At 40.5% G+C, this 19,134-nt stretch overlaps 1 protein-coding gene across 2 annotated transcripts in view; it reads right to left on the bottom strand.

Annotated features, from left to right (window-relative positions):
- Window positions 1-19,134, bottom strand: part of STAC (SH3 and cysteine rich domain) — a 73,661-nt gene that overhangs the window by 24,875 nt on the left and 29,652 nt on the right. For both annotated transcript variants that reach the window (XM_426020.8, XM_015281697.4), the window contains exons 3-5: window positions 4,656-4,756; window positions 2,125-2,206; window positions 248-363 (exon numbers count right to left, since the gene is read on the bottom strand). In XM_426020.8, the coding sequence (XP_426020.3) occupies window positions 248-363; window positions 2,125-2,206; window positions 4,656-4,756 (299 nt within the window). The remainder of the gene's footprint in view (window positions 1-247; window positions 364-2,124; window positions 2,207-4,655; window positions 4,757-19,134) is intronic.

The following is a 19,134-nucleotide window of genomic DNA, read 5'->3' as shown; positions in this document are numbered from 1 at the left end:
TCATGAGAATAAAAGGTTATTCACTTAATTTGTATTTTTCTCTTTTTCTCAAGAGTCATCTAAAGGATACTGAGTTAATAAAAATAGTGTTTTCTTGTCTCATCTTGGGAGCTGGGAACAAGTTTGTTGTTGTTTTCTTTTTGTGTGTGTTTGTTTTACAGCTTGAAATACAAGTTCTGTGAACTCCTGTGAATGAATAAGTACTGCTTCTCCACAAGAACATGGAAGAAAGATGTGGGATACTCACAGAGTTCCTATTGGGAGAATCAGACCCACTTCCAGAACTGCCCTTCTTGGTTTTCTGGGCTAACGAAGTCCCAAAGCGGAGAGTTTCATACACAGGATCAACCTTATTGCCACAGGCTGCAATGGAAGGAGGAAAACAAATATCAGCCCCTCAGATATATTTCTGCCCTGGTTCCTGCTCCACTTGTAGAAACACCTGCTTGTACTGACATGTTGGGATACATGTTTAGAAACACAAGTGGAGAGACCATCCTTATAAAAAGCGTTTGAAGGTCTTAATAATATTGGATTTTGCTAGTGACTTTTTGCTGTATCTTTGCTCACATTAAGATTACATTTCCTTCACACAGGCTCTCTGAGTCCCTGTCATTGCCTCATCTCAGTCCATTTGCAGTCCTCCTTCCCTAATCTCCACCAATGCTGTTTACACTGGCACGAGTGAGTCAACATACCAGGAGGCTTTAATCCATGTTTCCTGCCTGTTCCTACCACTAACTTCTTAGATTGCTCTCCATGCTGCATACTTGATGGGAAAAAAACTTGCATCTTCCCTGAACATCTGGGTGGTGTTTGTAGGCTTTCACCTTTATGCCATTAACCTCACAGTGCTGTTACTGGGATAACGTGGATAAATAAGATGACCTGGATCTTCCTGGGAAGGTGTTGATAGCACCAGTGTGGGACCACATGGGATCTGGGGGCAGTCATAAGAAGATGCTTAAGAAGATGCTTTAAGATGCAAAGAAGAAATGCTTTCCAGGTTGCTCAACATAGTCTAGGAGTAGCCAGAAAGGCCACCACCCCCACTGGCATGTCTGATCATTTTCACTCCCACACTCTCCCTCTTAGCTAGTCCCAAAGTAATCTCTCATGAAAGAGAAATGAACATCTCTAACTGGCATGAATGGTTCCAGATGAGACCCTTTTATACATACGGCCTTGTTAGACCTCAACTTCCCTTGTCATACTGGGCAGTAGATGCTTAGAATACAGCATCTTTGTAACATTGTATGGGAGGGAAATCTGGGCAAAGTACTAAAAAAATGCTTGGGATTGTGAATTTTGATGGGAACAAAGTACATCTCATTTTTAAGTCAGAGATTGCTCAGAATGCTGCTATTACTTATGACAAAAATGACAATGATGGATGATTTTTAGAAAGAGAAACTTAGATAAAATCTATGTGACTGACTTCCTTTTTTCTAAACAACAAAATAAGTGTTCTCAGGTAAGCCATTTTAAACTGACTGTTTACTTTTGGTGTTCTTTTTATACTGCCAGGTTTGCCTGCTCAGACTACTTCTGGCCAGGGAGAAGTACTAGCGAGGACCAACTCAATTTCTCTATTTCAGAAATTTTTCTTTTCAGGTATTACAATGAGCAAAATTTGGTCTTTTAAATACTTGGACAAACTGAAGAAACATTCTGTAAGTAAAAAAACTAGAAAAGTAAAAAGGGTAGGTGAAAAAAGAACAAGGACCTTATAAAGTCCTATAAGGGCCAGACCAGTGGTTTAAATGCATCCCACTGTTGTGATCTGTCTCTTATGTAGTTCTTTCCAGCTCAGGCCTTCACTTCAGTATGCCACAGTTTCTTCCTAAGTTCCTTACTCTGAGCTCATGTAGTTATTATTATAAACAGAATGGTTACTAGGAGGTTACATGTAGGGGGTTTTGAGTGAAACACACAATAAACACACCCTCTCCTCTTCCAGCTTTGTATCTTTGAAGTGGTCCTTTCCTGAGATGGTAGAAGGACATCCAGTCACTGAAAGGAGCTGGAAGGCAGCTGAGGGCAAATACCATGGCTGGAAGTCTGCCGCTGCTGTTGCAGAGCACTGCCAAAGGGAGACTGAACAGAAAAGCAATCAGAACCTACCAATAGGCATCACTTCTTTGATGCAGCCAAACTGTTCATGAATGAGAAGTGGTGAGCTGTAGTACCGTCGAAATCCCTTTGGCTGGAGGGAGAGAAAGCAAAAACATGTGAAGTGCATTGCTGCCATGATTGACATAGTAGAAATAACCTCAGCTCTTTGGCTAGTGGCATAACAGAGCTTTTTTATTTTTTCTGTAGAGTGCGGTGAGACTGGAAATTTGCCTTCTGTTGTTGAGTCACTGTGGGGTGCAGAGATCAGGGTTTCATTTAATTTTTCTCCTGGAAAAAGCTAATTTCCCGTATTTCTGTGGAAAAAGGAGGAGCTCATTTCCAGCCTTTCTTTTCTTTTGTTTTACACAAAAGCAACACTAATTAATTGCAGCAGAAGTGCTGAATCATTACATGTTCTGAGAATCTCTACGTTACCTTCTCCATCTCTTATGTGATGTGAGTTCACACTGTTTTGCATTTGCTAAACATGCATCTATTCTTCCCCATGCTTTCATGTATCAATTTTTTAGATTTTTCTAAAATTTGCTGCTGACTGACCACACTTTCCACTCTTTTTTTAATTATTTTTTTGCCTTGCAAAGTCTAAGAACTCCCCAAGTCATCACCACATGTGCCCTACATGTCTGCTTCTAGAGAAATGCACTATAACAACTCAATCTACAACACTGAAGAATACCCAGCATGGCCAATAACAGTGCCCTACATCACTCTATAAACAATTCTTAGATGATGAAATATTTCTTGTTATTTTTCTGTTTACCATCTCAGCAAAGGTTGAGTACCCAAAATGAAGGTGCTAACACCTAAGTCATTGGAAATGCCATTCAAGGCATTAGAGATTCAAAAAAGTTCTCTCAGACCTCTGATCTCTGCAGGCTGTGAGAACTTCTAGCCATAGTAAGAAGCGGGAAGGCCTCATGAAGATTTGCATATTTTCTCTATCTTACATTCAGTATACATTAAAAAATTATACAAAACTAGTTCTTTCCCTAATGAGCTGCAGTATGGATTGAGAAGGAGCAAGGGGGCTGATAAATTTGGTTACTTACAGGAACAAATTCCAGACTTCCCAGCTTCAGTTTAGACCCAAACTAAATTCAGACACCACATGAACTCGTAAAACTCCCATGACTCTGCTGGAATTCTTCCTGCTATAAATTTGGCCTCTTGTTTTCTGTTTTTGTAAACTGATCACCACAAGAGTTGAGGCTGGAATCAGGCAATGTGTGAAACAATTAATGTGATTTGACTTGTCCCAAACCTGCAGTGAGATAATTCTACTCTTCACGGATCAAATTCCTATACCAGGAAGCACCAAACCAGGACTACGATTATGCTTTAAAAGCATAAAGATTTGCTTCAGGACTATGAACAACAATAACAATCACGGAATATACTTGAAAAGATCTTTCCAGGGACAAGTAGGTTTTCTAGCCTTTTTGAAGACAATGCTTGGTTTTTTTAATCATTTAACATAGCAAGGCTATTTATACTTAGTTCAGGTTTGCCTTCAGCTGGCACATGTTTGCAACAGAACCAAAATCACGTGAAACACAAACTGGGCAATTACCAACCACGTGAAGCTGTACAAGAGCAAGTGCCAAATTCTGCACCTGGGATGGAGAAGCCCAGGACATACATCCCCCCAAGGACATCGTTACAAGAGGCAGGAGAGACACTCCACAGCAAGGGCTCGGCAGGTTCTGGCTGATGGGCAAGTTGAGACTGAGTCAGCAGTGTGCCCTGACAGCCTAAACCTTACCCAGGTCAGGGCAGGATCAGGTTGGGGGTTAAGGAGAGGTTCTTCACCACAGAGCAGTGGGCATGGAACAGGCTGCCCAGGGCAGTGGGCACAGTCCTGAGCTTCCGGATTTCAAAAAGTACTTGCACAACACTCTCAGACATAGGGTTTGGATTTTGGGTGGTGCTGTGTGGAGCCAGGAGCTGAGCACGATGATTCTTGTGAGAACCTTCCAACTCATGATATTCTATGATTATATCATTCTATCAACATGTGTACCCAGTTCTTATATTCCAACAATTTTCTTAAGCCAAATAATCGTTTTAAGTTAGAATTCTTTCAAATACAGTTTTCTGCCTTTGCCAACAACATAGGCACTAAGGTGCTGCGTGCCATACAGGGCAGAGCTCCTCCAAGCCTCTCCTATTGAAAGACTTCTGCAAGCTCTGTAGGGTCTCACTGTGAAATATCTTTCAGTTTTCTTTTTAAGATGAATTATACTTATTCTTCAATCCCTAACAATGGAAAAAAAATATATATATATATAATGAGAAGGATTTTTCATTTGTTAAAATCTACTGAAATATTTTGACTAATTGGTAGATTTCCCCACAGTGATTTCCACTACAGTAAGTATAGTTCAAATTATGGGAATTAATTCTAATATTCAGCTCAGTTTAGATTATGTAACTGTTTTCAGCTAAATGCCAGCCAGGGGGTCTGGCCCACAAAGCAACATGCCCCCCACTGCAAGTGCAGCCCTGGGCTGCTTACTTACCAGCTTGCCCATGCAACGCTGTTGTCCAATACTGTCTGCACACTTGTGGTGGATGCTCATCTTACAAGCCTTACAGCGCAGTCCATGCTTAGCGTTTGTCCCTGTGAAATGGATGGAAATGATTTGATTAGACAAAATCAATAGTTTCCATGCACTTAACAAATTTCCATGCATTTAATGAATGACCTGAAAGAGCTAATGGGGAGGTCAGTGGTGGTAGTGTAAATACTGATGGCAAACTTTGCCCTGCCTACTTTTAAATGTGTGTTTATACATGTTCTTTTATTATTATTTTTATTATTATTATTTTAAACACTCTTTTCATTTCAGGCACTTCTACTCCAGGCTCCTGCCCAGGCTAGTGCTGCCTTTGGATATATATTAGATTAGGCTCTGTTGTGTGATAGTGTGAAGATGCGTCCTTAGCATTGCCTATCAGTGTACCCAAGGGACTGCCACTCTTGCTTCCTCACATCAGTGTTCAGGGGCATGCAGGAATTGCTCCTTGCACCTTGCACATCCCTGAGCTGGGCAGCAAGAATGACTTAAACCTGATTTTGCTCTCTCCTTCACTGGCAATGGAAAAATCTGGTGACACGTCAGGGAGCTCCAGCAGAAATGCTGCCATACAGAAGGAGATTCCTCCCAGTACTGCAGAACAGTAGCTCTGAATTACATTCAGTGTGGACCTACTCTGAAATGACAGAGTATAGTCTGTCTTTCAGGAAGGAACAGTCACTCTTATTCATACACTCATAAGACTTCCTGAACTACGTAGTAGCAGTTAAGCTACAGCAACTCTTACTCTTTTTCTCCTGCCACAGGACTGTATAAATGGGATGAGTAAACAGCATGTCAGTTCATTACCATTGACTGAATAAGAAACAAGATAGTAAAAATAAAAACAAAAAACCTCTTGACATTTTAAACTGGCCCTTATTAGTCAGACATGATAAGAATATTAGTCAGAGGAGTCAGAAGATCCCACATCTGAAAGCACTCATGTAGATCTTGATTATTTGAGTAGTTAACAACACGTACACATTGCTGTCTGAATTCAGTGAAATGCTGCTTCTGAAAGAAGCACTTCAGGGTAAGATGTATCAAGTCGGTGCCAGAAAATGAGCCTTGTTGAGACCACTTTCAGAGGAAGAGGTCCCTGAAGTGGCCACTTCCAAGTCAGGTGGAGGCAGGTTGCAAGAGCTGGGGATGGCTGCACTGAGACAGGCTTAGACATATCGCTTGTTGCATACAGGTCAGGTAATGGACAAAGTCACTGCCTTCTTCCTGAGGCTGTTTAAGAGATGAGAAGTGAATGAGGCTTGGCATTTTGGGGTGCACTCCAAGGGCCCCTGGGTGCAGACTGCATGACCCCTCTTGGTTGAGTCAATGTTCGATGTCTCACTGCTTGGGTATGTGCAGTTAGCTTCACCTCAGGCTCTTTTTCCAGATTTACTGCAATATATCCCTGTTGGTTGTTATTTTTTTTCCCCAAGTGGTTGTACTTGGATTAGTGTGCTGTGATGATTTTTTTTTCCTGTTACGCTTTCTTTTCAATATCAGATGCTCAAACCAATATTGACTTGTGTGGCTTTGTGCTTGTGTTACTGAGAATGAAATGCTGTATCACCCTTTCTGGTGGTCTATGACAAACACAAGGAGCTGTGAGAAAACAGGACTTCCTCCACATTATTTTATTAGATGTACAGGTAGGAATGAAAAAAGCAAAATTTCATCATATTTTGCCTGCACAACAGGTACTTAAAATCAATGCTTACACTGTGTCTAATTCTCTTATATTGGTCTGCGATGCATAGCTCTCACCTTGCTTTACCATGTTACTCCTGAGATTCAGCTGAAGGGACAGTCCGTGCCATGGTCCTTTCTATCAGCTCTATTATGCTATTCTACCCATGTTAATATGCTACAAGCTGGATGTTGGTCTTCACACCACATAACCGTGTGATCACAGAAGAGACACATTCAGTGATGTAACATCACATCCAACTGTTGTGCAAAATGCACGTAGAGTATGTTATTTTCAAAAAATCAACTTTTTAGAAGAGAAATCTGTGGTTGTGTAAGATTGAGCCACCATCAGTCTTATACAATGAACTACAAAAGGGTAATACTATATTTCTACTGCTGAATGCCATTCGTTACCTACAGGTAGGTAAACAGTTGCTTCAAAGAGAGAATTCAGTCACACATTTGAGTCTACAAGAAAGATTTAAAAATCAAAATAAAACTGCCTGTGACTACCAAAAGCTTCAATCATCAATTCATTGTCACTTCGAACTACTTGGTTTACTGTGGGGATAAGCAGCTTGGAAGTAATTTGCATATATCTCCCTGCCTCCCTCTGAGGAATAACCAGAGGGCTTAAAGAAGAAGAGTTAATTCCATATTTACTTACCCATCATACCTCAAGCTCTGAAAAGGACATTTATATGGGAAATATTTTAATTTTCCCTTAGGATAATTCTTCCTTCTCCAGTTTCTGATCTCCACCACACTAACTCAAACCTCCTCGGAGGATTACAGCTAAGCTGTTTCAAAAGCATGCCAGAGGTTAGACAACTGCATATTGACAATGTATCTGCCCCCCAGCTGCTGAGATTCAGAACTGAAGTGGAGCCACACCTCACAGTGCGGAGAAGGACTGATCCACATGTGGTACAGGTGTGAACGAGGCTAGGATTTATACTGTGGTTAGGTTTTGGGCTCACATGCATGCAAGCCTGTTGGCTTTGTAGTTGCTTGAATGGGGTTGGTTTTTGTAGGCATCCTGTAGTTTGAAATAAGGAAAAAGCAGGCAGAACATGGGTGTTGTAAGCAAGTGATGGATAAGCATGTTGACAGTCATGCCAAAATAAGAGAGGTGTTTCATTATCCTAAAGAGGTGGCACAGGAGATAGCAATGTCTTGAAACACTACAGGCAAAAACATTCCTCCAGAGAGCATGTGAAAGCGACGGATTTGTTCTAGGTATACTTCAAATAGAAAAGAATAAGTGGTATTAATGACTAAAAGTAAAAATGATAATAATCATGTTAATAATAATAATGACTCACTGGGCCAGACTATTTGAGGGGAACTTGGGCAGTTCCACTTGTCTCCCAATGTGTCTGAAGTTAAAAATCACTCTGTGGTATGCTTATTTCCACTGGGTTAATCTCTTTGCAGACTGAAATGTGGGGGTCAGAGAGAATTACATTTCAGATGGCCAAAGCAGTGTCTGGAAGTGACACTATTCCTGTGAAGCCTAGGATACTAAAACACTCTCCTCTGGGACTTCTGTTGGCCATATTGCTCTCTGCTTCCTGTCCCCTAAATAGCTGGCAGCCTGACTGCAGCCCACCATTTATTCCCACTGGCAGATATTCCTCTATGCTAATTTTATAGCACAGCAGGAAGCTACTAGTATAAAGTACTCAGTGAAATGCCTTTATCCACCTGGAATGTGCCAGACATTTCCATTTGTGGTGGATCAGAAATACAGGAGCTAAAGGCTTAGCAATTAAGCTAAACTTTGAGCACCCTAGCTACAGTTTGCTCCAGTATTCTTTCAAAGGAGGCGGAGATGAATAGCTTTGATGGACTCTTTGTCACTACCTCAAAAATATAATTATCTCCATTCCCTTCTCCAAAGACCCTTATTATGGTTGCTTAATCAAATTGTTACAAGTTGAGCACATCAGAACAAAGGTTCTGCTCACTCTCTTTTTTCGCAGTCTTGGAATGTGAGATTTTTTTTATTCAAGGCCCAGCACTACCTTCAGTGAACAAGGTAGTCAATGTTCAATGTGTGGCCAGCTCTATTCAACACTTCTTCATTGGTCCGTATGCGTTCATTTACATAATCTCTGGAGTATCATATTTGCACCATTTCCAAATAAAAGGTGATTAATAACATCATAAGCTTACCTGTGGGCTCACTATCTTTGTCTCTATGCCTTGTGCTATGAACACATTTGCCAAAACTTGGATAGCGTGAATCCCATTTGATGGATCAATGGTAAAACCACCAGAGGTGTCACTGATGGGCACTACTTGGCCCAGATAATTGCAAATTGTTAAACTGGGCTTTAGAATGGAAAATACTAGATCATGTTTAGCAAACTCGTAGTGCATATAAACTTAATAGACAACAAAGTCATGAAATTCTTATAGGAAGAAAGCACACATGCATGTGCATGTGTTTTGTGTCCTCTTTATTCACTTATCTATTCATTTTCTCATAGTCAGTAAAATCTGGTATTGTTTTGCAAATGAAAAAGCCAGAATTGTCAAAAGAAACCATGTTTTGCTGGAAGAAAATGAGGAAATTTCATGTCAGGACACTTGAGTAGCTCTTAAACAGACTTACAAATGAGGTTCTGTCACAGTCATTTTCTTCAGATACCAACTAATACATCCAGACTCCCAGTACTAGAAGGACACATTGTTTTGAGAAGCAGGTCATATTTAATAACACCTTGCTAGAAATACTCTATGACTGGGTCAGCTCCCATTTGAATATCTAAACCAGTGGCTAGGCTTTTCAGAACAGCCATGGAAAATTCAGTCTTGAACTGTTCTGATAATCTGACCCTGATACTACCCAGAGGACATGCAACATCACTTTCATAAATCTCAGCTTTTTTTGGAGGAAGCCTTATTGGGATCAGAACACTTCAACACAGGTGAATGGAAAAATTTGAAGGCAGAGAGAAACAGATGAGACAGAAAGGGCAGAATTTGATTTCAAGGCTTTATGCCTGTTTCTCCAATAAAAGTAGTTTAGAACTCAGGAGAGTGGCATTTATCTCAAGGAATGCAAATGAGAATTATGTTCGTCACATGCTTGCAAAGGGAACCTTTATCATCCTCTTGGCCAGCACAGCTATGGCCACAACACTGCTGGCTGATGCTTTCTGCCCGTTGTTTAAAAACTCAGCATAAGATTAATAGCTAGTGAGCGAGAATGATCTCTGCAACCTGAAGAAATCGGAAAGGAAACTGCAAATGCTGGTAACAGCATGACATTATGCTGAGTGTATAAAGATATCTATATTAGGCACTTAGGCTAAAATGAAAAAAAAAAAAAAAAAAGGAAGGGTAAAAATATTCAGGTCTCTATCAGAAAGAAGAAGGGCAAAGGCATGGACTGTCATCTCCAGCTAATCCAACTGCAACCCAATGAATATTTGTTGTTGTTCCAGCTGAGATGAACATGCCAGTCAGAAATGGTTTTGATTTAAAGCTTGCATAAATAAACCCATTTAAAATTACATATTTTCCACAGAACTTCTGCTGTGGGAGGCTGATAAAAATAATGAGTGCGTTGCCCCTTTCTCCCGAAGCACATTTGGAATTGTCACTGGAAAGCTATCTCTGTACCAGAATTTCTGGGAAATGGAGGATTTTAAGCAAGCTGGGCCAGTACTGTAACAGTGAGAGGTTTGGGATGTCACCTTAGAAGGAGATAGAGAAGGCCCTGTAATGGCACTGTTGCCTTTGTATCCATCTCTGCCTTTGTCAAACCTCCTCACCTGCTCTCTAATTCATTTTTTGAATTAATTGTTTTTGCATAACTGCTCTGTTGCTGAAAGAGATATCTTTTTTGGAGATTATCTTTGAAAATTCATCTTTGGCTACTTCCTGTCCCCTGAGCTGGCTGCTGCTCACCTTCCTCCTTTGCATGGCCTCAGAGTATGAGAGCTGTGGGCAGAACAGAGAATGGCGTTTTCTGAGCAGGATACCCATCCCTTCAAAGTTAAGAATCTTGATTCCCCCAGCTGACAGTGCAGAAAGGGCAGACGTGCAAATACCCAGCTGGCCTACGGACTGGAGCTCAAACCCATGCTTCCCAGACATCCCAGATGCTCGCCACTGATAGTCATTGCTGCCATGTATTGTTGGCCGGGTGTGTTGACTGATACACAAATATTCACATCACAGAAAATTACCAGTACCATTAGCAATTGCCCCATTGTGCTTTCTACTGCTAAGCACTCGATCAAATAGATTATTGAAAAAAGTGATAAGGAAAGGAAAGGAAATAATCAGTTTGCAGTCTGCTGTGTATTTTTCTTAGATCGCCTACAGATAAATGGATTACAACAGCTCTTGGCATTTCCATTTCAACAATTCAATAGGATGTGTTTTCCTTTTCAAGGTGAAGAAACACTTTACAATTAGGCTTCTCTTTTGACCTGGCTGGGTGGCCTACACTCATTTCAGCACTGTGGCAAAAGCTCTCCATGGTTGAATAACAGACAAGTAAGATGAAAGAATTTGAAGTACATAAAGAAAAGTAGCCAAAAATCTTATTTAGGCAATTTTTCATGAATAACAACAGCATGGGATTGAGTTCAAAGATTTTACCTCCTAGTTGGTACCTTTTTTACAGTTGAATTTGCCAGTTTGAAGTGTAAAGAGCTGCAGGTAGGTTAAACCTGTCGTTCTTCAGGAAGGGGTACACCGTACAGGCAGATCTAACAACGCATAGGATCTAGAAGGGGAATCCCTCCATTTGCATCCAAGCTGCCAGGTCTAGACCTGACACCTCAGCTGGTTGGTATGAACATCCCTTTTTCCTGAGTCCAACTTGTGTCAGTCTAAACTGAGTTGGGTGGGAGGAGAAGAAACTTGTTTGTGCTTTGTAGAGTAGAACTTGATATCCAACCACGGTACCTGTTCTGTCCAATTAATAAATTTTAGATAATGTGCCACTGAGCAGTACGGGCCTGCTTGAATGCCCATCCCACCCAATTTCCCTGTGCCAATATTCAGTGTTTAAATAGCACAAAAAGTTGTCTTGTATGTAGGCAGGCTACAAAGCAGGGCATAAAATTAGAACTGACTTCTTAGTGACACAGTTTTCTTTAGAAACAATGTGCTGAGGAAAAAAACTGAGGCCGTAATAGGCACGTTTTTCTTCAGGGGCTGTTCCAGAAAAGAAAAATATCCCTGCTAAAGTAAAGTTCTACCTAACTTCATGGTTTTAAAACACACATATCTGGAAGAGAAAATGCTTTTATTCCTCTTACAAGTCAACTTTGTAATTCCTTGACAAAGAATTTCCAATGCTGCCAGCCTTCTTATTCTTTGGTAAAGGAAAAATGAGATTTACTTACAAGGGAAATAGGCTTTTCCTGTCTTTTGGTCCAAAAGAGATTCTCATTCTTAGTGTTTAGTGATAAGAAGAGGACAAAATCCATTGCCCTGTACTGAAAAATTTGGCTGCAAGAGTTTCTACTTGCAATGCACTTTTCACATATTCTGCAGCTTAGCTATAAATGTCTGCCCCTGCAAGGAGATATACACCTCCATATTTCTTAAAATATTTTCTCACGTTTTTGATCATCTAAATGTTAGTTAAGATGCAGGAACACCATGATAAATAAACTAACAGCTAACTGCATTATTGGAAGAAAAAATCCCAGCCCTCTAAAACCCAAACATAGATTGTCTCTAGCGTTCTTCCCTCTAAACAAACTGACAGTGACATCTCAATAACAACTACATTTATAGACTTTTGCCAGCAATCTTGAACCTATGTTTGTGGATTTTTGCACTGGGTTGTTTTGCTGAGAAAGAACATAGATCAGAGGTGATAGGCATGGACTTGTCAATGGGGGTTGATACTAAACTGCACCAGAGATGATGACTGTACTAGAGCTGAGAAGGACAAGAAAACATGGAGAAATTAAGCCTGGCGTAGTGCCTCAAAGAAAGACTATCTGAGATCAGTGGCTGATCTCGTTCTCAGTAATATTAGGAAGTATAATGTGGTCAGTAACACTTCTTGACATGAGGACAATGAAAGTCAGATTTCAAACAGGGCTTTCACATTGGCAGGCTTAAGTTATTTGTACCTGTGTTCTTACATATGTTGAAATGAAAAGCCATCCAGTTACAACTTTTTTCTTTCTGTTTTAAAGTGCTTTGAAAAAGGACCTGCATATTTTAGGGCCACTTAGAGATGCTGAAATTTTGATGTTTTAAGGGCTTTGTGCCCTTAAAAGAGAGAAGTTGGAAAGCAGAAAGCCGATATCTGAACAAAGACTGTGCTGCAAAATGAAGAGAATGGCTCTGGTCTTGCTGGAAATGTGGGAAAAGAGTTATAGAATAAAAGAACAGCCTGCCCTCAGCAAAGGAATTTAATATCCTCTCTGCTCTACTAATGGATTTTTAACATTGCTTGTTGCTTACAGAGCTCCATCATCAATAGGCTTGAAATGAGAGGCTGCTATGTGCCAGAAGATTAGGGCAATCTGACTATAAAAGGTTTAGTTAAAAAAAACCTGATATGTAAACAGCCAACTGCTCTCTGGCCTTCTGCTCTTTCAATCTTACTGAGGGCTTTGGTTCTTTCGTCTTGCAGCACGAATGCTCTCTCATCAGCGCAACCTCTTGGCGTTGTTCCTGTTCTTCATTAGTGCAAACAGACTGGCAACATCTGCAGCAAAGGGCCTCACACACAAAACACTGACGTGCAGCTTGCCATGTACATAATTCCTCTCCTTTCCATCCTATTTTCCCCATTTCAACTGGCAATGGAGCTGGAAAGCATAGAGACAGGATAACTATGCTCGCCTCTGCCCAACATCCATTGCACAGGCAGGATGTGGCTACAAACAGGCTCCTGCTCCAGGGCCATTTATGCCCTTGGATGCACATGTAGCTGTGGAAGACCTTGTCAGAGGCTGCAGGTGGAGGTAACAGCAGGATATGGCAAGGCTAGCGATGACTCAGGGTACCACCGTGGGTAACTGGGCAGGTGTACCAGTTTGTATGGAAGTTATTTTTGCAGTTAGTCACAATGTGTTGCTTCTTCATAGAATTTTACAATCACATTTCATAATGAATTGTTTCAGTTCCTTTCCCACAGCAATTTCGTGAGCAAAAAGATGAAATTCTGAATGTGGAGAAACATTCAAATGGCACCTTTCAGCTCACGTGCACGTGCTTAGAAAAATCTTTTTTGAAACAAATTTTTGCTTAAACTGACAAGTTTCAAGAAAAATTCTACTCATTTCAGTGACATGACACAAGTTGGATAGAAAAACACTTTTGACTACTTCTGTCATCTGCTCAGAGAGGCACTCACAGCCTTCACTGTTATGACCTGAGACCAAATTTAGTCCCTGACTCATAGCGGTTCTGGCTTAAAGCACACTCACAAGTGCTCCTCTATGTGGTATCAGTTATTGTTTAGAAGAACGAGGAAAACTTCTGCCAAATGATTGTGAATAAGCTCTTGCAGCTCAATAATGCAAAAAGAGTGTTATCTTTGCTGAGATCTATCTGGGAATCACAAAGAAATATGAACATTTTGTTGGAACTTTACATTATTGCTACGTATTTGAAATTTTACACCAGAAATGCCAAACTGCCAACATTTTACCCATCAACAGGAATAGCTCCAAGGCATCATTCAAACCCTCTGTGGTTAACAATGATTCGCATTATCTGAATTCAGCCTAGATCCAAGAAGGAATAAACCAAACCCATCTAGGTCATGACTTCTCTCACACATGCAGTTTGCACCAGCATGGCTATGTGATTTGTTACTCAAAAGTCTGACTTAAAATACTGACTGCAATTGTTATCATACCACTATCAGAGATAATGAAAACAGGGATAACAACACAATGTAACTACAACCGTCTGGCCTGTAGAATGACATAACCTGTAAAAAAAAAATGCAGTAAATTCAAGCAGGCAACTTTGCTTTTAACAAAATGATTTCCAGTGCTGTTTGGTTGGAAGTCTCAGAAGCCATAAACTTTTTTGGGGGGTGAAGGCAGAAGATTTTTATATCAGAAGGCACTGGCACATATCTGGATCTCACTAATGGGCAGTTGAGTCAACACATACATTCAGATTTAGGAACTGTCATAAGCAAAACATAGCTGAAATCGTGAACACCATCAGGGAACAGATAACTGTATATGTACATAGATAAGTGTCCAAAACTGAACTTTAAACAGTTTTGTGAACTCTAAAGCTTATTACTTGTGAACTCTAAAGCTTATTACTTGCAAGTTTCAACCAGTATGGGCTGCTTGGAAATTACGGTAAGACTAAAGGGAAGTGGCACAACCAAATTTTTCCAATTAATAAAAAGTCATGTGATAGGCATCTCAGTTAAAAGTATAATTGTGGATTGTGCTTCTTTCTGCATATATACTACTTGGACTGGAGAAGATGCTCGCTTTTTTTTTTTTTTTTTCCAAAAGAGCTGGTGCCAAAAGATGGGCTCCTGTAAAGAGGTGTTCTCAAAGATAACAAGGTGAACACCCAGAGTAAAGAAAACACCCTGGAGGTGATCACAGAATAATGGAATCATAGGGGTTGGAAGGGAACTCTGGAGATCACCTAGTCCAACTCTTCACTAAAGTAGTTTGATGAGTAGGTTGCACAGGAAGGTTACTGGAGGATGTCCAGGGACCTTGGCCTGTGGTGTCCTAGATCATTCAGTGTGACCAGTATCACTACAGGAACAAGTACGTCTTTCTGCCCAAACTTCCTGAGCCAACAGTGACCTGACTGCAGCAGAAGGACATGAAGATCTAGGGGGTAAAACACTGTGGCTGGGGGAAGGAAGTGGGGAGAGAGGGAAATAGTAAGTAAGCAGGATAAAGGTTGTAACATCGCTGGTTCTTCAGTAAAACCCAGCATCCAGATACTCTCTACATTGGCATTTATACTACCTTGCGATAAGAGGTCAGCATTATTTCTGTTTCTTTGGTTTAGAAACAGCCTAAATTTTACAGATAGGGCACTTTGAAGTGCATCTGTAAGAGATGCACCCTAGAGATTTATTTTTTGCTCTCTTCAGAAAACCTCAGTATCAGCTAACTAATAGTTTGTTGGCCCTGCAGAACACCACAGCAGCTCAGCCTGCTACAGTGTTTATTCAGCTTATCATGGAAAAACAACAACTACTTATCAGATGTTGCTCATCTGCTGCTCTTCAAAAGAAACCATCCTGTGTTCCCACTCCTGGTGACATCTGAGATTTGTTGTACTGAGTGGTTGTCCCATCCAGAGATTACTAACGCAAAATGGACTTACATGCTCAGCTGCACTGAGGGACTATGTTTATCAAAACAAATTTTTTGTGTAAATTTTCCGTATTTGTTAGCTATAACAGACACTGTGAGGCAGATAACTCAGTAAGCAGCTGTAAACAGATGTGCAGATGAGCCCTTCATGATGCCAGTATGCTGAGCTTGTGCTTACAGAGGAAGGTCATGCATCACTTTGTCCCCCTACTTTGTCTCCATGTTTCAGAAAAGGACGTAGGGAAGTACAGAGTATGTCTGGAAACTTCCATGTAACTCAGATCATCATGGGATGTGAGAGCTTGCTACACTTTTGAGAGGTACAGCTTGTAAAATAGGCTGCTTTAGCATTGTAAATACACATTCCTTCACCAATAATCCCAATATTCCTTTAATGTCTAACCCCCTGCTGAGGAAGGTTAGCAGGGAAATGCTGACTGTAATATTTTAGTTCACAATAACATGGAGGTTATACTGGCCATACCCTATTTCCTCTCTTGGCTGGGAAAGTGGAATTGTTTTGGAGGGAGGATGATAGACACTTTCTTTTTTCTCTTCCATCCCTTTTATTAAGCAGAGAGTAATCTCATGGTCAAAATGAAGTACTTCAGGATTCTCAAGATCATTCGCTGCATGTTACAAAGGAAATTACAGTTACTTCACAATACCTAGCTGCAGAGCTCATTTCTGAATTAGAAGACGAGGAGGCAATCCACGTGTATGCAACATGCTTCAGCATGTACTGTCTATTGTACTTACATCAAAGAGGAAAAAAGTTACAGACTGTAAATAAATTGGAAAACTAAACTTTGTGCAGTTTGGAGTAGATAATTCTTTGAACTTCTGTCCCTTGCATTCATGTTACAAAAACAGAAGGAAGCTGGCAAAAGTGGTAAGTCTCAGAAATCAGTGCTGAGAACCATGAGAATCATTGCTTTCTGAGACATACTCCGATGTCAAAGAAAGTAACAGGCAAGGGTGGGCAGGCATTTTATTTTATATAATAGCAATATTCTATTTCTTACAAAGGCATTTCTACCATTTGCCTCATTTTGTGGCTTCCGCAACACTCTGCATGGTGAAGCTTCTAATGAGTTTCCTTCTAGATAATGCTCTTGTCAGCTATGTGACAGTTTATTTTCCACACAACAGCGATACTCTGGTAGAAAAAGACTATAATGCTAGAAGGCTGGTTTCAAAGAAGATGCATTTAATTTGCTTATCTGAAAATATCTGATGTCTCATATGAGCTCAAAAAAGTACATAGCGGGACATAAAGGTGTTTTGTATTCTTCCTCATCCCCATAAAAAACTTAAGTTTACCATAGTGTTCTTCTCTAGGTCTGATGTCAGGAGCAACAGACATTACGGAGCAGTCACAAGGACAGTAAAAGAACCTAAGAAAAGCATTATTTCAGCAATGTTGGCTTTTCTCAATATAGTCTTTTGTCAAAATCGTGTGGGCTAATATCAGTTTGAAATATAGATTGGATATGTACTGGAAATGTTTACTGTCTTCCATCTAGTTAGGAAGTAAATGCTGGTCAGCATGTTTATATAGGTTGCTCCAAAAACAGTGCCTCCTGTTTCTTTCCACAGAAACAAAAACAGATACAAAGAGCACAATAATACTATTTGATAGAACAAATTCTCAGCTACAAAATTCTGTTTTTCAGCATTGTCAGCACCATTAGCTATACATTCTCCCCAGTGATGAACAAGAGCTTGCCTGCTGCACACATAAAAGTCTGCATGAGTGGAGCTGACCCACTGTTTCACAGTTGCTATGAAGACATCATTGCTAGGAAAAGTTTGCCCATGCAGTCCATCCTTCATCATCTTGAACAGATGGAACTCAGAAGGCTCCAAATCCAGACGATATGGTGGGTGTGGTAGCATAGTACATCCAGGATTTGCATTGTGCACTTTGATCTTCAAACTGGCATGGAGCCTGGTGTTATCGCATTGCAAGTGAGAGGTTGCCTTCTTCCATGGCCTGACTCTGGAAATTGGAGTCTTCAGGTTGATCAGTGCCACAGTGTAACAACCTGAGCTGATGGTTTATTTGGATAACAGGAAATCCAGAAGGATCACTCCTTTCCTTTCCCAACAGACAGTGCACATCACTTTGCCTGTGGGGGCTGCATCCTGAACATTTTCTTAGATGCGGGAATTCACATGCCACCACACCATGGACTGTTGTCCTGACTCTGGACTGTAATGGTGACACCATGCCTCATCACCAGAAATGATGCAATCCAGGAAACTGTCACCTTCAGCCTTCAGTATTTGTCCAATAGGTCCTGACAAACTTGCACATAGTGTTCTTTCTGTTCCTACATGAGCATTCATGGGACCCACCTGGTGCAGACTTTGCAATATTCCAACATTGCCACCATCATTTCCTAAACATTGAAGCTGATATTCAACTCTGTACACAGTTCCCTGATTGTTAGCTGCCAATTCATACAGATGAGCTGATTCAGACACTCTTCATGTGTGACAGCTGTGCATGGCCATCCAGAACATGGTTTGTCTTCCTGTCACCACTGTCACCACTGCTGAAATGCAGCACCTACTGCCTCACTGCACTCATATCCACTGTTTGGTCTCCGTAAACATTCAGAAAGTGTCAGTTAATGTCAGTGTGTGCAATTATTTCCACATGGAGGAATTCAGTGACACACCTTTGCTTCATACAAACTTCCATGTCAGATGCCATTTGGTCAGGCTGCCCCTCTGCTGCCATCTGTCACATGGCAATAAAATGCAATGTTATATGGGTGGGAAGGTTCAACCTCTATTGCCATACCACCAGCATTTGCCTCTGATGTTGTGGGCCAACATAACAAAATAGGAAGCATTACTTTCAGAGCAGCCCTCATAACATTTCTTTTCACTAAGCATTAACTGCAATTTCATATTAATAGCGATTTCCCCAAAATTACAGTGAGCTTGAAAATTATTTAGCAACAAATGTGAAACATGCTTGATGCTGTTCAAGGACAAATTAGAATTTAAAATATACTTCCATCCTCTTTTCTCAACTAAGCAGTTCCTGATTATCCAATTTAATGTTAACATTCTCGCCTCATCTCAGAGGAGGAAGCCCTCCCAGAGGATAAACAGACTAAATATTTGCCTTTCAATATTTGCTTTAAAGTATGATTAACTATTTATTACCAAAGAAAAATATTAATTTAACAGATGGATAATGTTTAGCCCTCTGTAGCTACTTCACAAATATGAGCCTGCATGAATAGGATATTTTTTTGTCATGTTTAGAAAAAATGGGAGAGGTATCCACAGAGCACATCTATACTACATATATCTTATGTGCATCTACTTCTCCTTCTCTCTCTTCATCCACACCTTAAGTATTTTTGATGTACAAACTGTCTACTTTCTGGAAATTTTACAGA

This window comes from Gallus gallus, chromosome 2 (genome assembly GCF_016699485.2).
Source record: "Gallus gallus isolate bGalGal1 chromosome 2, bGalGal1.mat.broiler.GRCg7b, whole genome shotgun sequence".
NCBI classification, from domain to species: domain Eukaryota; kingdom Metazoa; phylum Chordata; class Aves; order Galliformes; family Phasianidae; genus Gallus; species Gallus gallus.
This window is presented reverse-complemented; position numbering and strand designations above follow the sequence as displayed.